General features: G+C 36.6%; 6 protein-coding genes across 8 annotated transcripts; 3 read left to right on the top strand and 3 right to left on the bottom strand.

Annotated features, from left to right (window-relative positions):
• Positions 1-89: 89 nt before the first annotated feature.
• On the bottom strand, positions 90-3,964 carry LOC145910727 (DNA repair protein RAD51 homolog 1). The gene is made up of 7 exons (XM_082997926.1): positions 3,841-3,964; positions 3,619-3,756; positions 3,117-3,234; positions 2,802-2,893; positions 2,129-2,337; positions 1,734-1,863; positions 90-459 (listed from the first exon to the last, which is right to left on the bottom strand). The coding sequence occupies exons 1-7, from the start codon at positions 3,910-3,912 to the stop codon at positions 214-216; spliced, it is 1,005 nt and encodes a 334-aa protein (XP_082854052.1). The 5' UTR covers positions 3,913-3,964; the 3' UTR covers positions 90-213.
• Positions 3,965-4,961: 997 nt separating this feature from the next.
• On the top strand, positions 4,962-6,065 carry LOC145910987 (L-threonine ammonia-lyase-like). The gene has a single exon (XM_082998216.1). It carries the CDS (start codon positions 5,046-5,048, stop codon positions 6,039-6,041), a length of 996 nt encoding a protein of 331 aa, XP_082854342.1. The 5' UTR covers positions 4,962-5,045; the 3' UTR covers positions 6,042-6,065.
• Positions 6,066-6,277: 212 nt separating this feature from the next.
• On the bottom strand, positions 6,278-7,203 carry LOC145910988 (translin-like). The gene has a single exon (XM_082998217.1). It carries the CDS (start codon positions 6,941-6,943, stop codon positions 6,278-6,280), a length of 666 nt encoding a protein of 221 aa, XP_082854343.1. The 5' UTR covers positions 6,944-7,203.
• Positions 7,204-9,974: 2,771 nt separating this feature from the next.
• On the top strand, positions 9,975-10,973 carry LOC145912180 (L-threonine ammonia-lyase-like). Its single transcript, XM_082999587.1, has one exon. It carries the CDS (start codon positions 9,975-9,977, stop codon positions 10,971-10,973), a length of 999 nt encoding a protein of 332 aa, XP_082855713.1.
• Positions 10,974-12,472: 1,499 nt separating this feature from the next.
• On the top strand, positions 12,473-16,161 carry LOC145910220 (ras-related protein Rab-15-like). 3 transcript variants are annotated; one of them, XM_082997268.1, is made up of 10 exons: positions 12,473-12,515; positions 12,751-12,833; positions 12,898-13,062; positions 13,524-13,584; positions 13,641-13,701; positions 14,514-14,591; positions 14,879-14,968; positions 15,025-15,159; positions 15,424-15,509; positions 15,636-15,762. In XM_082997268.1, the coding sequence occupies exons 3-9, from the start codon at positions 12,939-12,941 to the stop codon at positions 15,460-15,462; spliced, it is 588 nt and encodes a 195-aa protein (XP_082853394.1). In that variant the 5' UTR covers positions 12,473-12,515; positions 12,751-12,833; positions 12,898-12,938; the 3' UTR covers positions 15,463-15,509; positions 15,636-15,762. The 3 variants fall into 3 exon arrangements, with proteins under 3 accessions (XP_082853394.1, XP_082853392.1, XP_082853393.1); XM_082997266.1 differs by lacking the exon at positions 15,424-15,509 and having other exon boundaries at positions 15,636-16,161; XM_082997267.1 differs by lacking the exon at positions 15,424-15,509 and having other exon boundaries at positions 12,474-12,515; positions 12,901-13,062; positions 15,636-16,161.
• A 305-nt stretch (positions 16,162-16,466) lies between these two features.
• Positions 16,467-18,189, bottom strand: LOC145910221 (ubiquitin-like FUBI-ribosomal protein eS30 fusion protein). Its single transcript, XM_082997269.1, has 5 exons — positions 18,148-18,189; positions 17,662-17,778; positions 17,304-17,406; positions 17,099-17,154; positions 16,467-16,635 (listed from the first exon to the last, which is right to left on the bottom strand). Exons 2-5 carry the CDS (start codon positions 17,767-17,769, stop codon positions 16,510-16,512), a joined length of 393 nt encoding a protein of 130 aa, XP_082853395.1. The 5' UTR covers positions 17,770-17,778; positions 18,148-18,189; the 3' UTR covers positions 16,467-16,509.
• Positions 18,190-25,584: the final 7,395 nt, after the last annotated feature.

Raw genomic sequence — 25,584 nt, 5'->3', positions numbered from 1 at the left:
GGCAGAATGATAATTTTTTTTTTAATTTCATTTCTTTCAAAAATACAACAAGGTTACAAATTAAAAAGTTGAATAAGAAAGACTGCAGACGTGAAACCAAGTTTGTTGAGGTCAATATTACATTGAAAGGAGAAAGACTTGTATCTTCAACATTCATTGCGTGACTGCCAAGCGGTCAGAACTTCACCATGTGCACAAGAGTGTTGTTGTAGTTCAGTCTTTTGCATCCCCGATACCATCAGCATTAATAGAAAACATAGCTTCTGCCTCAGGAAGACAGGGAGAGTCGTAGATTTTACATATCCGAGTTTCACCGCGACCTTTTCTCAGATAAAGTCTGGTAGTGGAGGCGTGAGCCATAATGTTTCCACCGATTGGTTTTTTAGGGTCGGCACAGAACATTGCACTTCCGTCAACTTGCGCCACCACTTGGTTGGTTATCACCACTGCCACTCCAAACTGGAAAAAAGTGAACATTTTTGCAAAGTGATAAATTACAAACAAATATTGCTATATTTAACAAAATATAAACACTGCAACACAATAAAAACATAATATGTATCAATTTAAGCTTGCTTATTTAAACTAAAAAAATACGGGACCAATAAGCGGTTTGTGACAAAACAGATGAATCATCACAAAAGGTATTTTGTGACGCAATGGTTACTTTGTGACGTAACAGTAACTTAACTACACAGGCGAATTTTTTATTTAAAGTAAAAGATTTTTGTTCCAAAACTGTAAGAAAACTATAATAGAGAGCAGTGGCGGATCTAGGGGGGGGGTGTTTAGGTATCAGAACACCCCCTCAGCATTTTGGCACATTGTTATGTGGGGTGTGAAAGTGCGGTTAATTTCCCGCTACGCAGGAACGAACACTACGGTCAAGTGTTCGTCTCTGCTGTTTCTTTGTTTCTCGGTCGCGCGCGCTGGCGCTGCATTCACGCGGCGATGACCGCTTATGAAACAATCGTTTGTCGTGCTGTTGGTCAATAACCCGTCAACAATACTGTTTTCGAAAGCGCGACCTTATAAGTTTATTCATTTCAAAATACAAACGTCAGTGTTGGCGCGAATCGTCACATAAACGGTGGCTTCCTGGCTTACGCAATTGCGTAACACTGTGGAACACTCGATGCGAGTTTTTGCGGTAGTGCTTGCGCCGTAGTTTCATTACCACGACTTTGAAAGAAAGGTTTAAATATACGTGTTATCTAAAATGAATTAAATGTGGGCCTATGTTATCAAGAAAACATACAAATAAAAACTATGTTGCATGCGGTGGCCTCATATTCTTCTTTGCACCTATGCGAGCGCTAATAGTTGTTTTCAACATACGTAATATTGGCAACGTGTTCAACAACTAAACTGGTTTCCACCAAGATTTGGACAAAAAATTACAGCATGATAAATGTCCGAAAAAAATTGTAACCGCATTTAACGGCTTCATTAATTAGGTACCGAATCCGAACACCCCCCTCATATTTTTTCTGGATCCTTCTAGATCTATTAGACAGCATAGGACATTAAAGTCACTACAAAAAATAAAGTTTTGGTATAGAGCTTGCGCCCCAAAGAGAATTGGTTGACGAATTTTTTTTTTTTGAAATAGGCCCACCTATCTAGTTACCGAATTTATTTGGACAATGTTAGATAAGTTTGGATAATATAACTTACGTTACCACAACAAATATAAGAAAAGATTAAGTTACTTAACGTTATGTTGGTTTTACCTCATCTGCGAGACGGAGCAAGGTTCTGAGAAATCTCGCTAAATGCATTTGTCTCGCCGACAATTCTCCCCTTCCACTATAATCTGTCCGGTACAGAGCTGTCGCGCTATCAACTATTAAGATTGCATATCTAAAAGCAAAGTATAGTTGAATCAATACTGTAAAGTTGTTGTAATACTTCATGAGTCATATGATACATTATGTACATTAAAAACTAGGTAAATTGTAATCACAAATTTAAACAAACATTATCACATTTTACTGTAAAAGTTTTTTTCACATTGGTTAGCAATGCAAATTCAAGTGCATACTATCGTAAAACTTATAACAAGTGATCAAATAACGCAGCATTAAAATCTTTCGACTGAGGAAAAAGCTGTAATAACACATTTCACCTTGTCTCTGACATCATAGCGGCAGCCTGCATCAATAGTTGTGACTGATGGTCGGTGTTGTAAGCTCTTGCATAGGCCACATTGTCCAACACATCTGCACCATTCAATCCATATCTCTCGGCTACAGCAAGCAACCTTTCTGGTCTAAACGTTCCTTCTGTGTCAATGTACATGCATTTGCCCTCGCCACCTCCCTGCTCTATTGGAAGCTAGGAGGAAATTATATTATTTAGACATACAGTGCTGTCTATTTTTTCAACACATAAATTAGCACACATCAATCTGGAGTATTTTGTTTCAAACAGTTAAATTCTTATCTTAATAAATTGGTGTTGATGTTATTAACACAATGCCGAAATCAGGACAAGATTCTGTTACACTTCAGCAACTAGTCTGTACAAAAACAACAAACATACTGATTTTCCCACTACATTTGTGTATTCCTTGTCAAATCACTCAATGACCTAAACCCATTCCTCTTCAATTTTGATGTGTTAAGTAACACATGCCAAATTACAACCTTATCAGACAAGTTTTTCAAGTGTTACACTTTTTTCTGGGCAAATTTTGATGCAGATTTCATTTCTGCAATTAAATTTTATCTTATTTGCGGAAGGTTACCCCAAAACAAAAAGTTTGGGAGAGCGAAACCCCAATCCACATCTAATATTACCTGACAAGTTGCAGCAATTGTGTGACAAATCTGTGTTTTTCCAGTTCGGAATTCTCCAAATATTTCTGTGATGGAGCCTGTTTCAAACCCTCCTGTACAATAAATTCACACTGGTCAAATAATACTAACTTGAAAATTGGTTGATTTTTGTCAGATGAACACAATGCAAGAGGTGGTGCTACATCAAAACTATGTTTTTACTGTTTGTAACAGTATTTACAATAAAAAAACAGCAACAACAAAAAATCATAACACAATGAGTGCTTCAACAGGAAAGGTTTTCAAAGCTTAACGCCATAATCTTATGATTTGAACCTTGAAGAAGTTTATCAAGCTCTTTAGATCCAGTTGTAATTTGGATGATTTCTGATCTTCGTTGGTGGAATTCAGTTGCAGTCGTAAATCCCATTGGCACTAGTTTGGCTGCTTCTATCTAAGCAGAGTAAATTTACATGTTCAAGTATAATTTAAAAATTTTAAGTGGATAGTATGACACAAAATTTATTTCCATCTTTTCATATAAGTTACACAATACAGCATAGAAATAATAGCTTTTTTTTTGCTGAAAAAGATTATTTTGTGAAAATTGATTACAGAACTATGAATCTTTTAATATTTTCGATAAATGTTTATGGATTGCTGCTCTAAATAACTGACACAATAACCCTGAAGGTTTCATTTTATAGGTGCCCATTCCATTTTATTTTGCTGAATGTTTATTTGCATTCAAGTTCTTTTTGCGCAAAACAAAATTGAGTTGAACCACAAGTCAAGTAAAATGTTTTTCAAAATACTTTAACTTAAAATATTGGCTTACAATGATTTTATCTGCTTTGGCTTCACTTATCCCTTTAACTGAAACCAATTCCTTTTTTGGTGCGTAGGCAAGAGCTTCCACGGAATGATATCCATGTTCTTGAAGCTTTCTGATATCATTTGCGCTGATTCCACTTTGCTGAAAATGCACAAACAGCTTATTGACCATTATACATATAGGTAACTAAGATATGTATTAGAAAACAATCAAACATAACCTCACCTCTAGCTTAGCGATTGGCAAAGGCCCAGCACTCTCCTCCTCCTCATCCACAACTTCTTCAGCTTGCAACATATCACAATATTTGTTTACTTAAACTTTAATGACCAATTAAATGTTTGCCCTAATAAATAGATAAGAGATCAAGTTCCCAACTCAACTATGTGCTCCTCTGTATTTTGTGAAAATTTGGAAACCTATAACTCACCTATCCTTTACAACACGAGTAATACATTACAACACGAGTAATACATTTACTTACATCGCTTTGATTCAATTTCAAACGTTTCAATTAAATTTTCACAATTTCCGCAATGACATTAGTTTTTCCTGTTCATCTTTTCTCAACCAAAACACAGGCATACGTTCCACCAGTTTCTCCCTTCGTCAAGGAGTTAAAGGCTCAAGTTTAGGCTCTTGGTGATTGCAGGTTAATTCTTCCTGGTAGTTTTGTATTGCTTTATTTCTAAAGTCATTTCGGTAGGCCTGTGCCTGGAAAGTAATCCTTTTCTGCATAAATTGTCCCAGTAGTCTCGCGTCTAGCGAACATTCACATTTAGCGCGTAATTGTAATAACAAAAAAATATTCTCTCTACGGCCAAACGACATTTTTTGCGTTCAAATTTCCAAAATAACATGGCCGTGAAATTAAGCGCCCAAATGGCAACACTCATTGTTATCTCGTAAACAAAATAAATCTCGCGCCACAACAGTGCGCTCATCCTAGTGTACGCCGCGATCATTGGACTTTCACAGTTTATTACGGTGAAGAATTTTTATTTGCTGGGGGGTTGGCGTAGGTGATTAAAGGCAAAGCTGTTTCTTGGTGTAGTAGTTGCAATATTTTTCAAAACCCAACTTCACCGTTCTAATCGCCTTTCAAATAACACATGAAAATCTTGAAAATGGCTATGGATAATCCATGTAAATTTGGCATCCGCTAAATATTTTTGACCATAGAATACTGTTTTTATATTCCGTGCTTCAAAATTATGGTTTGCAAGTCACGGCAATTAATAGCTGCAACAATAATTTGATTTTTTAACCTTGGAAGTTTTTGAACGTTTAATTTCGGCATGTGTCACGCTTCATTGCAAACAGGAGAAAAAATTGCTGCAGTAACTTGTCTAAGGTCTAAGGTCGAGTAGCTTTTTTCATCGACTAAATATTGTTTACCACCGTTTGTTCGTGTATAATTTATATGCACGATGGACTTGCCTGAAACCAGAGACATTTATAATTCAATAAACGAAGCCTACGATCGAATATCAACGCATGTTAGGCGAACTCCGCTTGAACATTCTCTTCACCTTTCCCAGCAAACAAAATGCAACGTCTTTCTTAAAATGGAGTCGGAACAGTTAACTGGATCATTCAAAGCTCGAGGCGCGTTCAATAAGCTAAAAATGTGCTGTAATAATAAAAAGGATGACGTGCGCTTCGTCACAGCCTCGTCTGGTAACCATGGAATGGGGTTCGCCTGTGCGCTTTCAGCATTAAACAAGAACGGCACCGTCTACGTCCCAACTTACGTTTCTGCAGCAAAGGAAAGTGTGCTTCAAATGTACAACGTCGAGATCAAAAAATATGGATCAGATTGCTTGGAAACCGAGCAAAAAGCAAGAAAAACGGCAGAATCAAGTGGTGCCGTGTATATATCACCTTATGCCGATTTGCAGGTGATCTATGGACAAGGGACAGTTGGAAAAGAAATAGTTGAGGATCTACCTGAAGTTGATGCTATATTTGTAGCAGTTGGTGGCGGGGGGTTGATTGGGGGCATTGCAGCCTATGCAAAACACCAGAAAAGACCAGTGGAGATAATAGGGTGTGTGCCCACAAATTCACCTGTCATGCTAGAGTCGATTAAAGTAGGCAAAATTATTGAGATGGAATCCCTTGATACCCTTTCTGATGCCACAGCAGGGGGAATTGAAGAAGGTTCTGTCACTTTCCCGCTCTGTCAGAAATTTGTTGATAAATGGATGCAAGTGTCAGAGAAAGAAATTGCGGAGGCAATGTATCTGATGTTGGATAAACACCACAAAGTTATCGAGGGCTCTGCTGGTGTTGCCTTGGCTGCTTTCTTAAAATGCAGTGACCAATATGTTGGGAAAAATGTTGTATTGGTTATATGTGGTGGGAATGTTTCAATGGAAAAGTTGAAGTTTGTCATAAATTCAGTTGAAAGTGCCAAGAATTAACATAACTTTTTTAAAACTTTATGGTCCTGATTTTTTTGTGCAATGTGTTCAAATGAAATCTTACTTATGCAATTAAATTTATCATCTCATCATAATTCTTTGATCATTGCATAAAAAAAAGATCGAATGACAAAATTGTTTACATGCATTGCAAAACAATAGACTGGGAATTACTGAAAACATGGTATTTGGGCAGTAACTGAAATTTCGCATCAAATTTTGCAAATGGTTGCTCGCTAATTTTGACCAGACTTCCTATTTATTCCCCTAATTTGCAAATCATAAACCACTTGTTCAATCTTCTTCATATCATACTTCAAACCATCATATCTTTTTCTTAAAAAATCATTTTTAAGGTTAAGCAAGCGAAATCCAGAGTCAATTTTTCCGACAAAATCAAATATCTTGTAAGGCTCCTCTGTGTTACCAATGGTTACACAATTTACAGCCCAACGACTCAGTTCATTTGCTAACTGCAACACCCCACACAAATAGTCGTCCAAACATATATGAAAACCTTCTTTTGCATTAACTTTAACTCCCAGAATTTCTGCCACTGTATCCATGGATGCAAGCGAATTTGATTCCAAATAGACAATCAGACAGGCTGAATATGACAATTTTCCCGTTATTCCTTGCCACAAGGGAAGGTAGTTGTAATAATGCTTCCCCTCCAAAAGTTCTGCAAGTCCTTGGTATCCAGACTTTGCCTCCTCAAGCACTTGACGCCCTTCTTCACAAATCAATGTCCTGCTTTGGTTGCGATGCATTCCTTGTATTATTACTTCCAGTTTTCGGTACAGTTTTTCAAGGTTTTTGGTCGCATTGCGAATTTGATCCTTGAACTCGTGTTCATTCAATAAACAAGCTTCAATTTCAGTGTAAAATGCATTAGCAGCCATAGCAATTTGAGAGATGTAAAACTAATGCAGATATCGTTACAAATGAGCTGGCATGATTCAAGCTACATTTAACAACTATCAAAACCTTTTGACAGGAATCGTAAAGAGTCAAAATTAAAAAAAAATTGACCAATTTTTTCAAATATAGCCAACATTTACGTAAAACAGTGGAAAAACATATGAGCAAGTGGGCCTTCAAATGATTAATCTGTCAACCCTCGATCTACGACTTTATACTTACGTTACCAACATACCTTCCATACATGTGCAAAGGTACAAAAACAAATGTAAAGTAAAACGGCAACACAATCACGAAACAACAAATTCTTGGCGCGGAAAGAAAGTTAGTCATGCATGACGCACAGCGATGTCAAAATTATTACTTTTCGATTCATTTACGAGCTTATAAGTGGTTCTGTTTATTCCATGTCTATTGGCATAAAAAAGGAATGCCATATTGCACGCCAACATATCGCAATCGCAATAATCAGGTTTCATTCTCACAAATAGCGCATCCTTCAGGACTGCCTGCAAAAATGTGACTTTCCTAAAAAAAGAAACAGAAATTGTTCTAAACATCGACGTAAGTTAAGAAATGTGTGTTGAAGACATTCTAATGCCCACGGGCAGACTCATAAAAATTAAATGTACAAAAGTAGATGAGAATAACAAAGCACTTTATAGTTAGGGTATCACCATTCAATTCAATTTACTTTTCTCATCTCATTACCAAATACAATTTAGCGAAATGTTTGCACAAAATTACCGAGAACCGAGCAGTTAAGAACTGAAAGTGGTTGTCGAAACGCTGACCGGAGAAAGTGAAAGATTTAAATTAAATGATGAAGGGATACACGCCGAGAAAGAAGAATCTTATTTGTTGTGGTGGAAGGCAACGAAAGCAATAAAAAAATAATAAGCACAAAAGTAAAATAAACAAAAAAAAACACTGATGCAGATAACCCAATGATTGTGAAAACAACATGTTTTTCATTGACGCATGCCGTTGGCTGCAATTTAGTGTGGTAATTGCTTGATGAAGTCGAGCACATGAAAGCACGTATAGTTAGCCTATGCTTTCGCATAGCAAGGCACGATCGCCCACTGCCCGGGCCTTTTATATTTTGCGATCTCAGCTCTAGTATTTTGATCATAAGGTTCACAGGCTTCGCATCTAAGCTGGATGATGTGGCTGATCCAAAAATCAAGCACCCGGTGAGGTTTGAACTCACGACTATGGGCTAACCAGGCCCAACCGGGCTACGGGAGCTCGGCGCTTTCACAGGGTATATTGTGGTGGTGAGCAAGCGCACAACTTGCCAGGCAACATTACCATACACATATGGTATCTCTACTACTATAATCTGAGAACGCAGTAAAAGGATTACTGCGTGATTCAAATTAGTTTATTATTTCTGCAAACAAATATTTAAATGTCGGTAGTTCTTCAAAAATTGCATATTCAAGTATATTCTTGTGTCATTTCTTATATTTTCATTGGTTCTGAGTAATCCATGTCATGTGATAAGCCGATGTTTCGTGAATATAAATGACCCTGCTATTGTTGCTACCTTTATCCTTCTTAACTTATCTCCCAGAAATCACTGAAATTTGACTTTTTGTGAATATTTGTTGTTTCCATATTTATTTTTGTCTGAAAGTTTGGCTTTAAGTGTTGATTAGTCTGATATCCCTACAAAGAAAACAGTTAAATTTAAACAAAATTATTTATGTCAAACCGTTGCGCACTCAATAGAAGTATATTTTTTACTCTTACCGTAACATTTAGTTAAATACTTATGCCATAGTCGAAGATGTTTCATATTTTGTTGAGCTAAACACATTGCCTTTTGTTTTTGCCAAATTAGATCTCAATGTATTAAAAATAACATTTTCTATCGGTCGTTTTCTTTTCTTTGTATACCAGTTGCAAATAAAAGCGCAACAGAATAACAGATATGTCTTTTTTAAAGTGCTTCTAAGTATATTCCTAAGAAACATGTCATGTAAAAGATGGAGGTTGTTGGACCTTGCTTGTGTACACGCACACACACAAATTTTGGTTTGTCAATATTGGGAATATCAGCTCGTCGTATAGTTTATGCTGCGCCGAATTGACATAACTAACCTCAATTATAGCTACGTTATCACCACAAAAGCAACAGCTGAGTTTTGCGGAATGTTCAATGCATGTGTGTGTTAAGCAAATCCTGTTTCCCACGTGAACTGTTAGGTACTATAGTCCGTGATACAGCGTAAACGGTTTCCTCAGCTCTGGGCTGCCCGTGTTGTAGTCTGATGGTTGGTCTTTAATTCTATTTCAGGCGAATTATATATGAAACTCAATGCAATGCTAACAACTGTTTGGATTCACAAGGTTTAAAGGAATAAACATATTTTAATTGGAAGGAATGACAAACAATTACTTAAGAAAGTAAAAGGAAGCCGGGTCTGTTGACCCGAGGCATTTGCCTTAAAATAGACAGTAAACTCTAAAGCGAGGTTTACTTAGGAACTCCACGCCTAACAATAAATTAACGCGCCACCTACTGCGTACATCGTTGCAACGTCATGGTCATTGGAACTTCAAAGTTTAAATTATAGTTAAGAATTTTCATTTTCTGGGGAGTCAGCAGGTATTTGAAAACAAAGCTGTTTCCCGATATGATAGTTGCTTCCGTTTACAGCATTACCGCATAAATCACCATTTAAACAACACATGGAAATCTCGACCATGGATAATCTATGTAAATTTGACACCTGGTAAATATCTTTGAACATCGAATACTGTTTTTATATTCTGTGCTTTGGAATTATTGTCTAGATGTTACGACAAATATGCTCCGGATTGAGAATTTAACCTTGGAAGTTTTTGAAAGTATAATTTCGGCATGAGTCACGCTCTATTACAAACAGGAGTAAAAATTTTGGCAATATATATTGCAAGCTTGTCTTGTATGCAGTTCAGCTACTTTTTTGAATGAATAAATATCGTTTACCGCAGGTAAATTGTGTAGAATTTATATGCACGATGGACTTGCCTGAAACCAGAGACATTTATAATTCAATAAACGAAGCCTACGATCGAATATCAACACACGTTAGGCGAACTCCGCTTGAACATTCCCTGCACCTTTCCCAGCAAACAAAATGCAACGTCTTTCTCAAAATGGAGTCGGAACAGTTAACTGGTTCCATCAAAGCTCGAGGCGCTTTCAATAAGCTAAAAATGTGCTGTAATAATAAAAAGGATGACGTGCGCTTCGTCACAGCCTCATCTGGTAACAATGGAATGGGGTTCGCTTGTGCGCTTTCAGCATTGGACAAGAACGGCACCGTCTACGTCCCAACTTACGTTTCTGCAGCAAAGGAAAGTGTGCTTCAAATGTACAACGTCGAGTTAAAAAAATATGGATCAGATTGCTTGGAAACAGAGAAAAAGGCAAGACAAACGGCAGAATCAAGTGGTGCCGTGTATATATCACCTTATGCCGATTTGCAGGTGATCTATGGACAAGGGACAGTTGGAAAAGAAATAGTTGAGGATCTACCTGAAGTTGATGCTATATTCGCAGCAGTTGGTGGCGGGGGGTTGATTGGGGGCATTGCGGCCTATGCAAAGCACCAGAAAAGGCCAATAGAGATAATAGGGTGTGTGCCCACAAATTCACCTGTCATGCTAGAGTCGATTAAAGCAGGCAAAATTATTGAGATAGAATCCCTTGACACCCTTTCTGATGCCACAGCAGGTGGAATTGAAGAAGACTCTGTCACTTTTCCTCTGTGTCAGAAATTTGTTGATAAATGGATGCAAGTGTCAGAGAAAGAAATTGCGGAGGCAATGTATCTGATGTTGGATAAACACCACAAAGTTGTCGAGGGCTCTGCTGGTGTTGCCTTGGCTGCTTTCTTAAAATGCAGTGACCAATATGTTAGAAAAAATGTTGTATTGGTTATATGTGGAGGAAATGTTTCAATGGAAAAGTTGAAGCTTGTCATAAATTCAGTTGAAAGTGCCAAGAATTACTAAAACTTTCCAAAAATTTAACAGTCATGATATTTCTTTCTGTGTATAATGAGTTCAAATGAAATTTTGCTAATGCAATAAAGTTTGTCATTTAATCATGTGATCAAAAAATAAAAAAAATTCTGCAAAATTGTATAGCTTTAACGCAAGACAATGGACAAGGTGCATCGACTTGTATTTTTCGTCAATTTATTTTTCATGACATTTGTGATGAACCCCGAACGCTTACGTGTTGCAAAAGGAAGTAATGTTGTTTTGATGGTCGTTTTGGTTTCAATTAAAGGGCCGCAAAGTTAGAACGGTTGTAAGTTGCATGACAGTTTGTTGGGGATCATTTAAACTTATAGGTGTAACTCAGCATTAGTTTGATCCCAAAGTTTAGTGTTCGTGGACCCCCTTTTGCTTTTCATGGGCCTTCCAGTTTGGCATGCACGGGCACATTGCTGTACTCCCTCTTGATCCCAGCTATTCATTGATATTATGGCAATAAAAAATTTGCTTTCCGGAATTTTGAGCCTGACAGAGGAAATATCATCAAACCAAACAGATTCACATTTTTCACACAAATTTAAATTGTTAATGCTTATTTAAACAGAAAATAAGTAACTTTAGCTTCAGTGCAATAAACTTAAAACCAACTTTAAAGCACGCTGCACAAACCTCAACAACTGAGTTTGACAAAGCATGGTAGAATAAAATATAGTTCTCTAGCATTATTACGTCACTTAGACAAAATTGGCATTGTGTTGCAATTCAAAAACGTACTGTATCAAAAATTCAAAAACGTGACGCAGTATTATGCTTGAGTGATTTTCGATGTTATAAACACGCCTTCCATATGCGAAACGGTTTGAAATATTGACAAATGTAAAATGAAACAGCAACATAAACACGAAATAAAATTGTTTTAACATTTTTGGCGCGGAAAGAAAGTTAGTCATGCATGTCGCACAACGATATTAAAAATTGTCAATTTTTCGATTTATTTATAAGCTTGGCTGGTTCTGTTTAATCCATGACCCTTGGTGTTGATTTGCAATGTCATCCAGACCATTATCTTTCACAAGTTGGCCCTGGAAGCAAAACTGTTATAAATGCATGCAGTAGCCTAAAGTCCAAAAAAATCCTGAAAAAGGAAATAGGAATCAATCTAGTCATCAGCGCGTAAGCTAATAAATGTGTGCTAAAGAACAGCATTAGGACAAGGAAACCCGGAGTAAATAAATAGAAACGTTGCAAAAGTCTGGTAATGTGTGGAGGGTTTAGCGTCAAATCGATATAATTTTCGTCGATAATTTCGACCGCATGATACTTTTCGCTTTCGCAACTAAATCCATCAAGTTTGGGTGAGGGGCTTATATTTTTACATCCTTGCAGGTATTACGACATGAGCAAAAATAAACATGTGCACGGATTACGTCACAACTTATCAAAATTAACAAACCAGAAAGTAAAAAGCAGTCATGCATATCGCGTAATTGTAAACCCATGTTTACGTTTCGCGTCATTTCACGGCCGGACAGAAACTTACTTTTCTAACAGCAGGTAAAATACTTTAACTACGGTTCTGAAAACGACACCTTAGCAACCGCTTGAAATGGAAAGAAGTTTATGTTTGTGAATAATTTTGAAAAAGGTTTTGTAATAGTATTTCGCTGGGTTAAAAGTAAAAACAATTCTCACCGGGAAAATAAACAAACTTTTGTGTTTTCGTTTGTGATATAAGATTTCTTCAATAAGTGGATAATTTACCTAATTATTTTTTATCATAACTATTTAGGACACACCAGTCGTTGAATTCCAAACGGTGCACGGACAAGAATTCTTTTACCGAAACGACATTCCGGCTAACTTTCAGCACTGGTATTTTGTTAACTATACAACAGCAAATAGCACAGGTCAAGATTATAATTTTCATCATTTTTAGAAGAAGAAGAAGGTGTTATGTAAATAAGTTTTGAACTAGCAATGGACAAAGATTATGATGTTTTATTTCGTATTATGATACTTGGAGATACTGGAGTTGGAAAGACATGCTTGCTTCATAGATTCTGCGATGAGGAATTCAGATACAACCATGTCTGCACCATTGGTAACATAAATTACAATATTTTATTTTAATAACATACAAATTATTTTACAATTAGGTTGTACATATGAATAAACAAATATTTGACATTTGGCTGTTGCACCGCTGCACCATCTTGGGTGTTAGTGTGAACATATGAACATACATTACAAATGTTATGAAACAGTTGATTTTTTTTGGCCATTTAACAAGGCCAAAATATTCTTATTATAGCCTTTTTTTACCAATAGTCAATTTTAGTTTTTCTAAACCCCATTAAAGTTGTATATTATAGTCCTGGAACTCCAAAAGAAATATATTCAATTATATATATTGATTTGTAAGTACAGATCCGACGGTTACTGACTTGCATGCTGATTTCTGTAGTCACGTTTGACATTTTCTCTATTCTCCCAATTAAAGTTAGCAAAAACTCTTTTAAGCAATTTTTAATCCGCCTACAATCACGGTTATCTTCTCTTCAGGAATTGACTTTAAGATGAAAACGATCAACATTGATGGAATAAGAGTCAGAATACAAATTTGGTAGGGTACTGGGCTAAGTATGTATGAAACCGATACTGTGATTTTATTATTTACAGGGATACGGCTGGACAAGAGAGATACCGGACAATCACAAGACAGTATTACAGAAAAGGGCAGGTATGCATGAGAAGTTCATAAATTTGTTGCAAATCAATTATTTTACATAGTTTTATTTTCATAGTTAGCAATGTTTTTAAAGAACTTGTTTTTCCTTTAGCGTTTATATTATCTGCTGATTTTTAAAATATTCTTCAGATTGATTCAATTATAGAGACAATGCAGGCTCTCTATTGTCTGATATAAATAAAACTTCCGGTTAGATTCTTTTTAAAGCTTGCTGCCCTATGAATTGTTTATATTTTCAACACTCTAACCCTTTCCAAGCCAAGTTTATAAAGCAAACCCAATTTTTAAATTTTAACTGATATACTAATAATCTTGGTTGCACTTAACTTTCTTGAAGTAATTTAAGAATTATTTGGAGCACAAGACTTGAAGTTGGAGCTGGAGTTACAAATAAACACCTCAAAACATCCAATATGTTTTGGCTAATTTGTAAAGACCAATGCTTATGCACCTAACTTATATCAATAATTTTCCGTTCATATTTGGCCAAAGCATTATGGACATAGGAAAACATGACAAAATGGTATCTCGTTCAAAAAGATTTTATTTGTTGTTTTGTTTTTGCTTTTCTTGGCATATTTTGAAAATTTTGTTCATTTATTTGCCGATATATTTACATAAATCTTGACATGGAATTGAAACTAGGTTGATTTCATTTCCAGCATTTTGGCATCAGAACAAATCATTATTAAGTAATCATGACCTTGTGGTTAAACAAAGCAGTGAAAAACATGCCTTGCCTGAGAATATTGCATCAAAGCACATCATGAAAATAGTTTTGCAACCTGTCAAATATTTTGCAGGGAATAATTTTGACGTATGACATCACAAACGAAACTTCCTTCCTGAATATTCGCAAGTGGTCGAGCGACGTTTCAGAGGTTTCTTAAAGTTTCTTTGCTTACCAATTTCTCAGCTGGATTGTGTTGTTGCCATGTTTCTTAAAATGTTGTTTAACTGTAGTAACTTCAAGCAAATATGCACAAGTGATGAAACATTAACAGTAGACCTAAACATTTTTAACCCCTGTCTATAACTAAGCCTTGTTAATTTAATTTTTTTTAATTCTGCATTCCCAATAACATTGTAATGTTGCTTATTTGATTACCAACAATCCACAAAATATAAGAAAAAGTAATATATTGAAAGTGCAGTAAATTTATTTTAGTATGGAGACGAAAAAGTTCAAACAATATTGGTTGGCAATAAAAGTGACAGAGAAGACGGGAGAGTCATTTCAACAGAAGAAGGTCAAAAGGTCAGAATAAAAATTGAAAATAAAAACAAGTTTAATCCGTGGTTGCATCTTCACAGTTGGCGAATGAGTTCAACATGCCATTTTTTGAATCGAGCGCTTACACAAACTCAAATGTAGATGAGTTGTTCAAGGAGATGGCTCGATATGTGTTTGAGGCAAATAAAGATGATTATCTGGATGCTGGAAAAAAGGTAAAAACTTTTCTCTTTATGTGGATATTGAAATATGTTCAACAATCAAAGTGGCTTTATTTGTTTTGCCTACATAAAATCCCAACAACTTTTTTTGATAGATCGGTCATTTTATTACTTAACTGCATTTTTGACCAATGTTATAACTGTGGTTTCACTCCATATCTGTGTAAAAGTGAACAGAGGCATTTAAGAATGCTTCTTAGTTCTTTTAATGTGGAAGACAGAGCTTATCAAAACCAATATAGTGTTCTGCACATTTAGATTTTTGCGTTTGCATCAATCTGTGGTTTTCTGCTATGATTTGTTATGCAGTTCTTAAAGGATTTCGATAAACTGATTCACCAAAGGTTGTGCTAAGTTATTTTAAAAATCATCCTGTCACAAGATTTGCAGCAGATAACTATAGTAGTTAAGACACTTACATGTAAATTTTACTCATTTCACTTAACATGTTTGAACACGGTGAATAACAGGCAGTTCGATTGTCGACTTCATCGGAAGAAGAAAACAGTGAAGATGATGGAATTATCAAAGATCTTCAAAAGGACAAAACAAACTCCTTCATGTCTTCCAGCAAAGATGAAAAGCCATTGTCTTGTTGCAATAACTAACAACATATTTATTCTCCTATTTTGCACGAGCAAATTTCGCAGCTGTTTGTCGTATTGCAAAGTCATATTTGATATTTTTTACTTGTGTAATACTGTACATGGCTTTTTATTGACAAATTTTGTGTATCTTTATTTTATAAAGCAATGTTTTTCTTTTTACATGAGGGTACGAATAGTTCTACCTTCTGCAGTACAATGTCTTGAGCTGTATGAGCCAGTTTATATGCAGTGTACAAGTTCCACCTGTGATCGGAACAATATTATTGTTTCTGCAGCATAAAACACAGGCAGTTCACAATCTTTAGCACTTTTATATTATTTTGTCAAATGTGTATTTTTCTTCCACTTATTTTTGCACAACATACAACGAATCACAAATAAAATACAATCATGCATTTTACTTTTGGCAGATGATATTTTGTTGCCAATGCTGTTCGGTGTGCAACTAATGTAAAGGATCTTAAGGTAAAATCATATGAAAATGGTTGTTTTTTTTGATTGACCTGAAATTTGTCCAAAACACTTCCAGCTATGTACATACATCTGGATCTATTTTTCCTGTCTGCACTTAATATAGAAACATGGGGGCAAACCAAAATGGTAACTTTTTAGTAGTGTATAACCTTGCTAATGAGATTGAATAGATTTCCATTATTCAGATGGCTATTCCTGATCAAAAATCACACAAAACCATTACATGTTTGTTTTTATTGTGGACATGGTTTGTACACGCTACTTAGGAGTTGGAGTTTGGTCCACGCCTCCTTCCAAACGTCTGCACAACGTTCACAAATCTTCGATTGTATTGCATTCGCCTCATAGCACGGCCAGTCTTCTTTTTCTTTTTTTCTTGTGCATCCACCTTAAATGCAACACAATAAAGTTAAAATCAATATTATAGTTCAAGTAGAATTCATTGACAGATTATACACAACACTTGCATTGGTTAAGTTTTATGTTCTTTATTTCTTTTTAAAAATTCGACAACTAAACACAGACTGCATTGTGTTTAAACAGGTTTTATGAATTATACCGTGTATGTTTGCTATGGACCTGGCAGTCATCAATCATAAGAAAAACTGACCATATTCCACAGTGGAAACATACAGGTTGCACAAAAAATGTAAATTTAAACATACAAACACAAGAGACTTACTTTGTGAATGTGGAAGAAGATATAATAATTTTAAAGTGACAAATACAACATAAACACCAACATCTAATGTACTTCCTGGTTTTTGTAAAAAGTTTTATATAACAAGCAATGCACATGGTTTTCCTAAATAGTTTTACAAGTTTTTAAACCAAAACACACAGTTTCTCACCTTTGGTGTTTGTCCCTTCACTTTCCCAGCACGAGCAAGGGAGCCATGGACCTTACCTGATTATTAAAAAAATAGTTTATAATTTCTCATTATTCATATTAGCAAAGAATCACACTAAGCTGCACTGATGAGACCTCATAGGTCGAAACAGTGGCCTTTTGTATTCAGCTGACACTACTATTTATATTGTTGTGCTAATACACACCTCCATGAAGTCTGGCCAACACATCGATTGTTCCCAAGTCGGAAATTCCAGCTTCACCAATGGTTTGTTCAAGGTCTAGAACTGAGCCATGGTAGCTGAGGACCTGAAGTTACAAAAATACACACTGAAACTCCGTAACAACCAAATACTACTCTTTGGTGAGTGTACATAATACAAATTAACAATGAAGTAATGACATCAAATATTTGCTAAAAGCATGTATCACACATATGCCTTAATTTCATACTTTAAAAAAAGTTGTTAATGCAACATTATTCTAAACAGCAAAGCCAGTTGACAGACAAGACATAACAACATAAAACTTGGTTTAAAATCTGCTGTTAATAGATAAAGGTACCTGTTCCTCAGCAGAGAAGGTATGGAACTTTTCCAGGAGAGATGAGACCAAGTCATCCTCTGTAACTTGCACACAGTGCAACTTGTCTGTTCGGACGAAGAGCTGCATGTTGGTGACCTGTAAACGAAAACACAAAACTAAGTGCATTAGTCAAAAAATCAATTATGAATCTCAAGTCAGGTGTACATTTCTGCATTCTATACTTAATTTAATAAATTAGGCAAAACGTAGGCCAACAGTATATCTTATGATTGGACTACACAAACATTGCAATATAAAGAATAATTGGAATCGTAAACTCGGCGAAAGATGCATCATGGCAAGCAAGAGATTTATAAATTCATTATTCAGATATTTTTCTTGTTACATGTCCCAAACTGATATAACTTTCTTTAACTACACATAGTGTGACAGATTACACTGCACCATAATCCTTGTAACAAATCGTTACAACGTTAAACAATTAAACAATCAACAAAATCCCACCTTGTGCTAAAACACGCTGCCAAAAGATTCACGGAGACTTCTGTCGAGTCAAAGTGGTTTCAATAGAGGGCGCTCCAGTGGTTTTTGTTAAATAATATTTTCTTGGATATCAATAGATACTAAAATAATACATAGTAGCCCACGATAAAAAACGAGACATTTACGTACAGCGACGATTTCATTTTCACACGCTTAATTATTTTTAAACAGGGTGTTTTTCATCAAAACCATCTTTGGGGTATTAAACCTCATTTAAATTCTTTCTGCTTGGTCGATAATGTGGCAGTTACAAGTAACACAGTTGGTGTTAGAGAAATATGCTGTTCTTCGCCCGTAACTTTTACCTCTGTATAAAATTATCCGATAAAACGTTGACAAATAAAGTATGTTATTTTTGTGTAATTTGCAAAATTTAGCGACTTTCCTTTCACCAGTGAGATTGCATGGTTCGTGGGACAACATTTGTAAATAACCATGCATTGCCCACTTACAACTCTGTTAACTGTGTATGCTACAGTGTAAGGCAAATTTTTTGTACCAACAAGTTGGGGCGACTGCGTATAAAATAAATGGCACCAGTATCACCGAATTACGACATCAAAACAAATTATAAGTTTGAAATTTCTGTTGCTGCGAAGCATATTGCAATTTAAAATGTACCGCTCTTCTGGCATAAAATATACGTGCTGTATTTGTTCGGCGTTTCGTCTGCCATGTTGCGAAACTTCATCAGGTATTGATTCCGCAATTTCAAAGTAAACTACACTAAAACATTCAGGGGCACAAAAAGAAAAAAGACACGTTGACACCGCTTGTCAGAGGCAAAAAAGAGACACTGCGGGAGGCGCAACAGTTACAACAAATTATTATAAACTGCCGGAAAGAAAACACATTGTTCTTTGTCGTTGACGCATTCATCGGTGACATTGCGAAACGAAGTTGCCTTCGTGTCGCTTCACATTCACAAAAACAGTGGATGTGCGGGAACCCAGACCGCGCCACAAATTTCGAGAAGCGAAACCACACGGGTATTACGACGGGAACCCATGCCAGAATGTATGTCACAGGTGACAACGACACTATCTTTGTATCTTACGATTTCAACGTTGATAACAATTGTTTATTTTACTACGCGTCTATGACGTAGAATTCACACTTATTGCCGGTGACATACTCTAATAAGGTTAAGGTCGTATTTGTTGTTTTGTGGAGTGAAGTTACAGGTGATTGTGTGATTACACCAAACTAAATTGAGTGTCAAGTACAGATTATGAATAGACTCGGACTGAAGAGTTTATCTGGCGCAGTATAACTCCGTAAATAAACATGATTCGTTACTGTTGATATTGTTTTGTAGTATTTTTCACTGATTACATGGGAAAAATGATCTGACGTAAGATTAGGGGTCCGAGAAAAACATGTTCACGAAATGGGGTCAGCGGCCAAAAAAGTTTGGGAAATTGAACAATAACAATAGATTGTGCATCAATGACAACGTTGACTGTGAAATTGTTTAGGGGAAAACACAATGACCACAATTTCGTTTGAGCGAAAGATGCCAATTCAAAATTAAATAATTTCTGTGTTACGCAAATCATTACTACGCGAATGAACAACACATACACATGAATGATGCGACAAATTACCAACGAAGTAAACAATAGTATAATCACAACCCAATTGAATACAAATGTCTGTTGAGATTGGATATATTCACTTGCACATGTAATGTCGGTTTGTACTTGGTACTGATGTGTTGGATACGATTAAACATGTGCTGGCTGACTTTAACTAAATGCAGTTTTAACAATTGTAACATACTGCCAATTAACACAACGCCATACTTTATAAATTTACAAAGACTCGAGGTCTTATGATGAAATAAACTTGGTAATCTGCGTAGAATTCCTCTATCTGTGCAACAACTTGTTGATTTCCAATCCATATTCTTGCGTAATATTGCACAAAACTGTGTGCCATATTTCTCGGGGTCGATAAATCTCTTCTTTACCTTCTGGAAAACAGCAACTTGTATATTATATTTTTAATTGTAAATCATTTGCCTGAATACCTTCTTTTAGTTTATATGCGAGCTTCGGAGACCACAATTCCGGGGCGTTGTGAGTTCTTCTGCCTTATGTGCGGTTGTTGTAAAAGACGGCCAACTAAATTTTCACGAACATGCGCCGTGTGTACTGAAGCCGTGACGTCACACTCTACACAAGCTTGTGTCGCATCAACTAGTAAGCACCAAAACATGCCTTAAACATTTTACAATAGATTGTACATCACTGACAACGTTGACTGTAAAATTGTTTAGGAGAAAACACAATGACCACAATTTCGTATCGGATTGTTGGCTTCTTGGACAAGGTTTTTGATGAAACTAAACGCATTGATAGCCAACCAGCAGGTTATACAGAACGTAAATGGATCTGAGATGAAACATGAAGTTTTTGTGCCAGCAGTAATACGGTGTCTGCCGAAAACTTCCATTGTTTTCTATGCTGTACATACTTAATTGTGGTTGCTGTTTGAGACAAGATCGTTCAACTGCGCAAGACATTTTTTTGTGAATTAGCAAACCTATCTATTTAACTCCGCTGATTTATGGGAGTCTAAAAGATTTTTTGTTTGTTTGCAAGTTGAGACATTTCTGTACTTTATTTTCACATTCCTTCATGTTTACATACGAATTTCGTCAATACCGATATTAACCACTTAACTGATCGTTTCAGACACGTGTTGAGTTTTATGCGTAATGGACGTGGACGACGTTGATTGGTTGACGCGATGGTGGCTAAAACAAACTGTTTCAAAAGCTTCAAATTTAGTGAGCGAAAGGTCGCGTATATTGTGTTGTGCAAGTCTTCGCGTTTAGAGAAACGTTATTGCTTAAATTCTGAGTTTCTGTGTATTGGGATATAGAGGAAACACCATGATATACGGCATTTTCAGCTTTTTTACTCACTTCTATTCAAAAGCAGATTTCTTAAATAATTATAATTGTCTACGCTTAATTTTGTCAACAGTGGTTAAGTCATTGGACTTGCACAGTGTTTCGAGTGTTGTTGGCGTGCGTTTTGCCAAATTACACAAGAAAACAAATTGGAAGAAATTGGAAGGCACAAGTTTACAAAATTCATACTTTTTTATAATCAACCCAAGAGATGTTAAATTTACCCCCGTACTCAACCTATTATTTTACACACGTGACACGTCGAAAACACGTCGAAAATAACGCAGCAATACGACTCTGTATTATATTGAGTTCAATATACCGAGTCCTATTTTGTGGGTTCGAACCCCAGTGTGGTTAACAAACATGCACATTTGCGTTAACTCTTATGTGATAGAAAATTGGAAAAATCTGTCGGTAAAATGAAAACAATTCAAAGTACATCTTTACACCAATGAAAAGATTCAGGTGTTGAATTGTTGTATTTTTGTATCTGGAACTCAAACACGTTCGTTTATGCATTGCCACGTTTGTGTGTTGTTATCTTGCGTCAACGGAGCCTAGAAGCCTACTTCCACAGTAACTACGCTTTCCCTGGTAACGGTGGCTATGTATGTGCTGTAGTCGTTGAACCTGCGCCATAATAACATCACATGCCCACTGTATCAGTAATTGACCGACTTGCGCAATAAGATTACCGAGTTGGCGTTTAAGCATAGACATAACATATAACAGGGTGTCCTGGCTTTCCTGGCAGTTAACCAGTTGTCCTGGTTATAAATTTTCGCCTTTTAAAAAGTTGAATATAAATTAATATGAAAAGTTTGCCGTAAGCCGACAAAACACATGCACGGGCACCAGATTGACAAGTTTTTCCTCCCATATGATGCCATCTTCAACAAATGGCTACTTGCTACTGCATACTCACATGAACAGAACGTTCATGTTCTGCCGCACGTCCAACCCATATAAGAACACACACAACCAAATTAATTGCTACGAAATGTTAAACAATTTTGCATACCGCGCAATCTGCGCTATTTGATCTGTGGGCTTTGGCAGATACGGCTTACTTTAAACTTAAAGCAAAAACATAGACGCTACCAGTCGTCGCCTCGCAGCATGTAAAGAAGTGCAGATTAAGCAGGAACAGGTGTAAGGTTTATTCGGTTCTGACAATAATTCTGTTGGAAAATTGTAAAACTTCAAATATTTACTTGCAGAAGTTACAAAAAAACACCTTTGAAAAATCCAAATTAACGCAAAAGTAGCCATCATGGCAATTGGATCCTTCAATACTACGTGAGGATAAGGATTGGGATCGCTCAAGTTATTATGCAGATCGAGGAATGCTGTTACGAAGATCAAACTGTGGTTATTGTGAGACGTCTGGTCATTGTTGATTAAGAGAAACTTTCCTGCTGATCAGTTGATGACAAGAGCGTTCTTACTGTGAACGACAAAACTTTGTTTTCTTTGTAAATGTAGATATTATTTCTACTGAACCATTTTAAAATGCGTCTTTTGGCGGGTTACATAAATATTTTAGCTCAAACAAACAAATGACATTGTGGCTGACTCTGCAGGCTTGACACGATTGTCTCAACCATCTCTTTTCCTATCGTTCTGATTCCGTTATTTAAAGCGCTAACCTTCTACACAATATTCTTTTTGCCCGTTTCCTCGCTTCATACTATTAATTTTTTAAAACGTTGAAACTATGTTTGAGAATGTCGTTATATTGACTGCGTTAAATGGCAGTACGTTACAGTGGTTGAAACTGCCTTTAGTATTTTGCCAGCATTTGCTAATGTTAGTAATCCACACATCTGTAACAAAAGTAAAGGCCAACATTATATCTGCAAGTGTATTTGAACGGACATTCGCACATTGCCCGTGTTTACTGTGCAATGTCGTCAACGTTGACGGCACCTGCTGTACGCTTCGCTGCACTGAGACCAACTGGCGAATGGTAACGTCATTTCAGGGCAACATTTGGACTACTTGCGCTAACGACAAGTTTACGTCAGTGCCGCCCATTTGATTACAACAGAATTGTTGTCACGTGACTGATCGGTTGGTTTATCCCGTACTTTCCCTGATAATGTGTTAGGTTTCAACGGTGCTATTGTTATCTTGGAGGCAGATTTTCTTACAATACCGGAAACCCAGCCTAGCATATGGAATTGTAACACCTTCCTCGAATTACACCATTAGAACATTATTTTCATTCAACACGCTAGGTTGGAAATCCTGGTACCAATCAATAAGGGGGGTATACGGATGTTTTGGCACCCGATAAATATTTCACTTAAAAATTGTGAAGTTCAAATAGTTACTTGCGTAAAATCAGAACGAAAACCCCTGTAGAAAATCTAAATTGACACAAATGGCGAAATCATGGCAATCGGAATCATCCAGCAAACTTATGTAGATCGAGGAATAATGTTACGAAGGTCAAAGGTTCCTCCATGTGTTGGGTATGTTTACTCACAGGGGCAAATCAATTGCACAAGCAAAAAGTGTTGAATGACGGACAACGTGGTTTAATGTTTTATTTATTTTTTATGTAGTGAATTTTTCCGATTTTGTCGCAATATGTTAAATATCCTGAATCAACGTGTACGACAGGGTGGGAGATGTTAACAATGCGTCTGCCAGTCATCTTCATATTTATTGCGTTTTTAGGAAACCTTAGAGCAGCTTTTGTCAATAATGAACAAAAGAAGTCGGCGGGCTGTAAATTTCATAAACGTTGCTAAGCAGCAAAGCGAGTAAAATGGCGAGTGAGGGCGCGAGCAAAGTGGAACTAAACCATCATAGTCGGACGTCGTGTAACCAGTTGATCCAACCAAGAAATACAACAGTTTGTTTGTCTGTGCAGCAAGCATCCGGAAGGAGGTATAAAGATGTAAATCAGATTTTAAATTATTATGAAAAGTTATTTATGCTGGTTTTTGGTTTTCGAAATTCAAAAAGGCTTCAAACAAACCACGAAATATGGCAAACTGCTTTGTGCAACGTTATGTCGGAATATGGAAAAAAAAGGTGTCAGCATGCATGTGTGTATTATATTCTTTTTGTTTCAAGAAGGGGGTTCTTTAGTTTGAAGTTACTATGTAACTAAAACGACAGCTTTTTTTGCCATACGTGTTTAACGTTACTTAATGGTGAATTGTGGTCCCTAGCCTAAACATTTTGTCTGCTTAGAAAGTCCTTCATATGCACAGCAGAGGCGCGGCGCAGTTAGGGACCTGACGCCTTTCGTGTAGCAAGGTCACACAGATACAATTTCCAGTCATTATGTCGTAATACCTTAGACCTTCCCTGGTCTTGACGACATGACTTTTATGCGCATGGCATTTAGTCAAGCACGACTGACGTCCCTTTAGGAGAAATCCTTGCACTATTTTAGCTAGGGTTGTTATGGCTGGTTGAAGCATGAAACTGCTGATTAACCTAACTCACGTATGATTTTAAGTTTTAGCCCATTTTTTTGTGACATGAATTTATCTTAAACTAAACTACCACTTTTAACGTTTTATGGTCTTTGCTGCTGTCTAATCCGAAACCATATTTTTTTTACTACTATTAGTGCCACAAACTTAGTCCTCTTCTACTTTTGGACATTTTCTTGTGGCGTAGCGTAAATTTTTACGAGGGGACGCCTAACTCCAGTTTGGAAGTATTAAGTGTGACGTGTCTTCAAACTTGCCATTATTCCAAAAATTGGCTTTGAGGATATTGGTTATACCTATACTACGTTTGTTGTTGCATATTGCAAGGCCAGCTCTTTGTTCATACACGTACCAGAAGGAGTACTGATTATTTCTTATACGAGATGAGCCAATTTACTTTTCGACGGCCATCCAGCTGAGCCCTTATTATTTTTTATACGCGCATATTACATCGCATGCGGGTCGTTGCCTATACTTTGTGACGGCCCAAGAGAAAATGTAAGCATTTGTTGCGCACGCTTCAATGCGATGGAATTTGTGGTTCACTTTAGTATTTAATAACCCTTTTAATTTGTCATGCAACACGCAATTCCCATAAACGCTTGATATTTTAAATTGTTTGAGCATTTTACTGCCAGTTTTCTTTTGTACACAGAACAAAAATCACCGTGACAGCAAAACCAAGACGATAACGCGGACGATAACCAAAACCGAATTCAATGCTACTCAATTCGCCACAACAAGGACAAGACGATATTAAGAGAAACTATCAAATATCCCAAGGAAGGAACATGTGTAGCAACACGCATGTTTCCCTACTTAATTCTTCTCACATCTGAAACACAGACGGACCGAAGGCTGCAGACGGTGTAAAGCTTTCCGGGAGAACTCGCACAGTCTTCTGGCATCCGGCTCGACGACAGACCTTTTTTCATTGTAACTTGTTAAATACCCGTTCGCACTTTACTCGGTCACCTCGTGGTCATTAGTTTGTCATCATTCTCTGTCATTTTTACTCTG

Source organism: Ascidia mentula, chromosome 8 (genome assembly GCF_947561715.1).
Source record: "Ascidia mentula chromosome 8, kaAscMent1.1, whole genome shotgun sequence".
NCBI lineage: Eukaryota > Metazoa > Chordata > Ascidiacea > Phlebobranchia > Ascidiidae > Ascidia > Ascidia mentula.
This window is presented reverse-complemented; position numbering and strand designations above follow the sequence as displayed.